The 6,000-nt window shown below is 38.4% G+C and overlaps 1 protein-coding gene across 3 annotated transcripts in view; it reads left to right on the forward strand.

Moving 5' to 3' along the window:
• Window positions 1-5,325, forward strand: part of LOC138705894 (zinc finger protein 420-like) — a 32,464-nt gene extending 27,139 nt beyond the window's left edge. For all 3 annotated transcript variants that reach the window (XM_069834636.1, XM_069834653.1, XM_069834645.1), the window contains 2 exons: window positions 175-320; window positions 1,594-5,325. In XM_069834636.1, coding sequence (XP_069690737.1) covers window positions 175-320; window positions 1,594-3,217 — 1,770 coding nt within the window. In that variant the 3' untranslated portion in view covers window positions 3,218-5,325. The remainder of the gene's footprint in view (window positions 1-174; window positions 321-1,593) is intronic.
• Window positions 5,326-6,000: the final 675 nt, after the last annotated feature.

Below are 6,000 nucleotides of genomic sequence, written 5' to 3' on the forward strand. Positions count from 1 at the left end.
TTCATTTATACACGACTAACAATCGTGATAGGCTTAATTTCTGATATTGGTTATATATTGAATTCTGTGTATGTTGTTGTGGCTTGTGGTTTTGTTTTTATTGTTGCTGTTAAACTATTATTATTATTATTATTATTATTATTATTATTATTATTATTATTATTATTATTACAGAATAAGGGCTGCAATATAGCAACGACACTTGAGTTTTCTTTGAAGTGTCATACACTTCCAAGCCGCCAGTTGTCGAAGGACATGGAAGTTTTGAATAAAACAAAGGAAGAACCTTTGAGGAGAGAGTCACAAATCGTCTTGAACAAGTATGTCAGATATTTATATTATCAAAGCTTTTTGCAATTATTTATATATCTACGCCATATGAAGCCAGTTGTGTAGACCAATTTACCGACAGAGTTATTGTCCAGAGTAGGTCATAGTAACAGTATACCTAAGATCTCATTTAATAAATATAAAAAAAATAATGAGATCTGTGGGTATACTGTTACTATTATCTCTGAACTCTTAGTTAAATTTAGGTTTTAGAGTTTATTTTAACTTTCCCAAGATTTTGTATTACGTGAAATGAGCATTGTTCATTCTCCATTCTCTAACACAGTTTAAACACAAAAATTAAACTGTATACCGTCTGTATTTTGGGCGGACGGGTAGCTCAGTTGGTAGAGCAGCTGGCTACGGCTTGGAGGTCCGAGGTTCGATCCCAGGTGGTGACAGGATTTTTTCTCGTTGCCAAACTTTCAGAACGGCCCCGAGGTTCACTCAGCCTCCTATAAAATTGAGTACCGGGTCTTTCCCGGGGGTAAAAGGCAGTCAGAGCGTGGTGCTGACCACACCTCCTCATTCTAGTGCCGAGGTCACGGAAAGCATGGGGCTCTACCTCCATGCCCCCCAAGTGCCTTCATGGCATGTTACAGGGATACCTTTACCTTTTTTTACCGTCTGTATTTTTCCTTACGAGTTTAAAGACAATTACAATAACATTAACCTTCAACAACCCAAGTGTCCACGACTGTGGAGTAATGATCAGCGCGTCTGGCCACGATACCAGGTGGCCGGGTTCGAATCCCAGTCGGGGCAAGTTACCTGATTGAGGTTTTTTCCAGGGTTTTCCCTTAACCCAATACGATCAAATGCTGGATAACTTTCGGTGCTGGACCCTGGACTCATTTACTGGCATTATCATCTTCATTTCATTCAGACGCTAAATAACCTGAGATGTTGATACAGCATCGTAAAATAACCCAATAAAAAAACAACCCAAGTGAAGGGGTAGTTCGTACTCCCAACTGGTTGCAGCATGCAACGTTGCAAGATCGCATATTTGATGTGTTTTAAAATGCACGTTTTTCTGGAAAACTTCAAAATATAGAAAAATTGTATTTGACTTTTTTTGTTGCTCTTTACTCAAGGAATCACCTACCAGAATTAATGACATTGTGTGGGGTTCAACCTGTATATTTTCCCCTGAAGCACAGAGTTATTTAGGGACCTTAATGAAGAAAGTACTCTAAGACTTCTTTATCTTTTACATTTTGTAAGATATTTATTTATCAGTGTATTCCTTTCCTATTACAGTGATCAGCAGTCAAACTTCATAGTGGATGACAGTGAGCTTACTAGAATGCAACCATTTGGGGATGAACAGTATGGTGAAAATGAAAATACAGTGGTGAACAATTTGCAAGTTGAGGAAAAGAACTTCACAAAAGATTTTGAAGAATCTGATCCATGTGAATTGCTACATACCTCTGTTGACTCAGGTGCATATAATAGAATACAGCGGCATCTTAAGAAAAGGACAGTGGAAGACTGTAATAATGTTCTAAAATCAAAGATGGCCGGAGTTATTCAAAATATAATAAGAAGAGAAGACGAAGGTGTTGAAAATGAGGAAAGGAAGTGCAGTGCACACCATGGGGAATGGAATTGCGAAATTTGCGGACATGCGTTTTCTAGAAAAACTGCATTAATTATACATCAGCAGCGAAAACATAAGCCCCAGAACTTCTTGTGCAGTTATTGTGACAAAAGTTTTCTTAATGCTAAAGCAATGTGGATACATGAACGTAGTCACACAAAGGGTACTGCTGAAAAATCTGAACCAACAACTTATGTGTGTGAATTTTGTGGTAAGTTACTCCAAGGGAAAAAACCATTGAAAGAACACCATCTTGCAAATCATAGTGATTTAAAGATTTATAAATGTGATAAATGTGACAGAAATTACAGTTCCTTGAGCTGGCTTGCTATTCACAAAGCCACCCATTCTAAGGAGACACTATTTCTCTGTGATGTCTGTGGTAAAGTCTTTAAGTGTATGAAAAATCTGCGCGGTCATAAGCGTTCACATAGGGATTATTCAGTCAAGAATCCTGAAGTATGTAACGTTTGTGGTAAGTGTTTTCGATCAAAGTTCTATTTGAATGAGCACATGAATGAGCATTCTGGGAGACGTCCGTATGCGTGCAATGTATGTGGAAAGCATTTTCACAAAAAAAATCTGCTACGGCAACATAGTTTAGTGCATTCAGGTGTGCAGCCTTTCAAGTGTCACCTGTGTGGTGTCCGGTTCAATCGTCGTGGTAATATGACACAACATTTAAAATACCATGACAAAAAATATAAATACACATGTAGGATATGTGATGAAGGCTTTGCTACCCTTGGAGCTGCGCTGAGCCATCGGAGGAAACATACAAAAGAGGAGGTGGAAAACAGCTTTAAGCAGAAGGCTGTAGATGATCTTGAACAAGTTTCTTACAAATGTGAAGTGTGCGGAAAGTTATTTGCTAAGAAGGAAAGTCTTACAATCCACAGGCGTTCACATACAGGTGAAAAACCATTATTTGAGTGTGGGTTATGTGGAAAACGGTTAAGTCATAAGAGTTCATTGCCACATCACATGCGCTCTTTCCATACAGGAGAACGACCTCACACCTGCCAATACTGTGGAAAAAATTTTGTATCTCGACTAACTTGTCTAGTGCATGAAAGGATACACACAGGAGAAACTCCCTACATATGCTCTGTGTGTGGAGCGAGCTTTCGCTGTTCCAGTAACTTGAACCAACACTGTCGTATTCATTTTGAGGGAAAACATCCTTGTCCACACTGTGAGAAAAGGTTTCGACGTAAAAGTGCACTTGATATGCATATCCGCACACATACAGTAGCTTGCAAATTAATCCGAACATCGTAATTACTTATGCAAAAACACTCAAATGGGATAAAAAAAGGATCTAGGACATACCTCAGTAATCTATGTGGCCTCCCTTGTTTCTAATAACAGCTCTGAGACGATTTGGCATGGATTCCACTAATTTCCCACAAATATTCTTCATTTCTTCATCGCGAAACCGTACACCAATGAGGGCAGAAATCATCTTCTCCTTTGTAGAACAATCCATTTTTTGCATTCTTCTTTTGCAAATTGACCACAAGTTCTCAATGGGGTTGATGTCGGGTGAGTTGCCTGGCCAGGGGAGTACCTGAATATTCTTCTTGTTGAAGAATTCTGTAGTTTTTCGAGATGTATGGCATGGTGCCAGGTCTTGTTGGAACACACCTCTGCCATCCGGAAATGATTTTTGCAGCTGGGGTACGATTCTGGTTTCCAATAAGTGAATATATTTGTCAGAATTCATCATTCCCTTGATGGGTATTAATGCTCCAGGCCCTTCATGTGTAAAACAACCCCAAACATTACTTTAGGGGGGTATTTGGGTGCTTGTTGGAGATGAGCTGCTGTTACTTTTTCGGATCCTTTCCGTATGTAAGAAACACAGTGGCCATGGACCTCGAAAAAAGTACATTCCTCCAGTCATTCACTGGCCAGTGTTGATGTAATTTTGCCCACATTAAGCGTTTTTTGCACATAACAGGGGTTAGCAGTTGCTTCTTAATAGACTTACGAGCCCTTCGTCCAGCTTCAAAAGCCTACGCCGCACTGTTGTGACGTGAATATTCGCCTCAGTGGTAGCCATTAACTCGCGGGTTAAGTCGACAGCAGTTAGTCTAGGATTTAATTTACGTTTCCTGACAATTAAACGATAATCTGCAGGTGAAGTCTTCCTTTTCCGGCCACAGTTTCCTTTTTTCTGGGGTGTGATGGATCCAGACTCCCTGTATTGTTTTATGATCGAATTAACAGTAGCCAAACCGATGTGACATTTTGCAGCAATTTGCCTCTGTGTCATAGAAGAATGCTCTGGTAATGTTATAATTTTAGACCATTTTCGAGGAGTTGTATCCATTTGTGAAGACGACAGAATGTACACAGGATTGCAGTATTAAGTCTTCAACACAACTGAAATGCTTATAAGTACAAAACGACAGGCAAAATGTCACATATTATAAAAAAAATAATGACAGACCTTCAACAATGGAATTACACGTACTACAGATGTCAATTAAAGCGGTATGAGCAGCTGTGAGGCCAACAATGACAGAAAATGTAAAAATATGTCGTGTTCGGATTAATTTGCACGCTACTGTACAGGTGAGCGTTCTGCCTGTGACATTTGTGGTCATTGGTTTACTCGGAAGAGAGGTATGCTTGAACATCGTCGAAAACATTCATGAGATCAACCTTGTTGTCTTCAGTGTGGCCAGATATTTGCACACAACCGTGAACTTGCCAAGCATAAGCTGCTGCATGTTGCAGCAACATAAACACTAGTTGAGCACCACCTTCCACACAAACTGTGCTCATCACAACTGCTCACAATGTCATCAGTCATCACATACCTAGAAGTAATTGTGCCAGTTACAGAAAATACCGCTCAGACAATCATTCTACATAAATATTAGACAGAAGTTTCGTAAGGGACAATATTTCTCTATAAAGAACAAATTTTGGGACTAAAATAAATAATGTGTGTGTATGTGTGTGTGTCTAATGCCTACCCACTTCACTTGCGTGATTTGGGTTCCATCTATTGTGGATAGAAGGCAGGACAGTGAACCATTTTTTTTCAAGTTGTACACCATTTCGGCAGGCCACGTTATGCATGATGTGTATCTGTGAAGAGTTATGTCGTGTACTAGGGTGAGTGTATGTGTTCGTGTAAGTGTAGTGAGGATGGTAATGGTGAGGAAGGGGGGAAGGAAAAACCTGGTACCTGCACATAGCCTATGCCTGGAATATAATGCTTTCAGAAACTGTTTCTACCAAAATATTTTAATTTATATTTAACAGACTGTGGATGTATTGTTTCATGTTTTCATATCACATAGACCTAGTCATTTGTTATGTTTTTGTATAAAATGTATATTTGAAATATAACAATTAAATTATTTTCTTATTGCTTTAGTGTTACTCAGTACAGAGACAATGACTAGAACCAGTTGTTTGTGAAGTGAATGCTTTATTTCTGCTTCATAATTCAATAATTGTACAAATTAAATTACTTGAACACTTCATCTAATATATCATAGATAGAGATGGTGGATTTTCAAAGTTGCGATAAATGCAAAAAGTGATCAGATGCCACATAATCATGCAATTGTGCCTGAGAGAGGGAATTTCATACCTTACAGTCATTTTCTAATCCGTGATAGAATGCGAAGTATAGGAGTTTCTGCAAATAAGAGTGAAATTATAATTTCATGGTTTTCTTTTCAATTTTGCATGCATTTTGGCCAGCCCTTACATTTTTCTTGCACTTGGACATCTTTTGCTTCCATTCAATCTTTATAAATTAAACTACCTCCTCATTGTTGCCGAAGAAATTTAAATTGAACTTAATGTATTTAAAAGTAATTGTTGACTTGTTCGTTTCTCTGTGTTGCTCCATTCTTGCAAGTTGCACACAAACTGCATGAAGATGGGCCGAGACAAAATTATTGTTAAACAATGAGCGGAAAGCTGTAAAAGTGAGCAGTTTTATGTAAGTGATTCAAATATTTTTATGTGCAAATTATGTAATAAGAGGTTGTTGTGGGAGAAAAGAGATGTATTGGAAAAACACATAAAATCCAATC

Source organism: Periplaneta americana, chromosome 1 (genome assembly GCF_040183065.1).
Source record: "Periplaneta americana isolate PAMFEO1 chromosome 1, P.americana_PAMFEO1_priV1, whole genome shotgun sequence".
NCBI lineage: Eukaryota > Metazoa > Arthropoda > Insecta > Blattodea > Blattidae > Periplaneta > Periplaneta americana.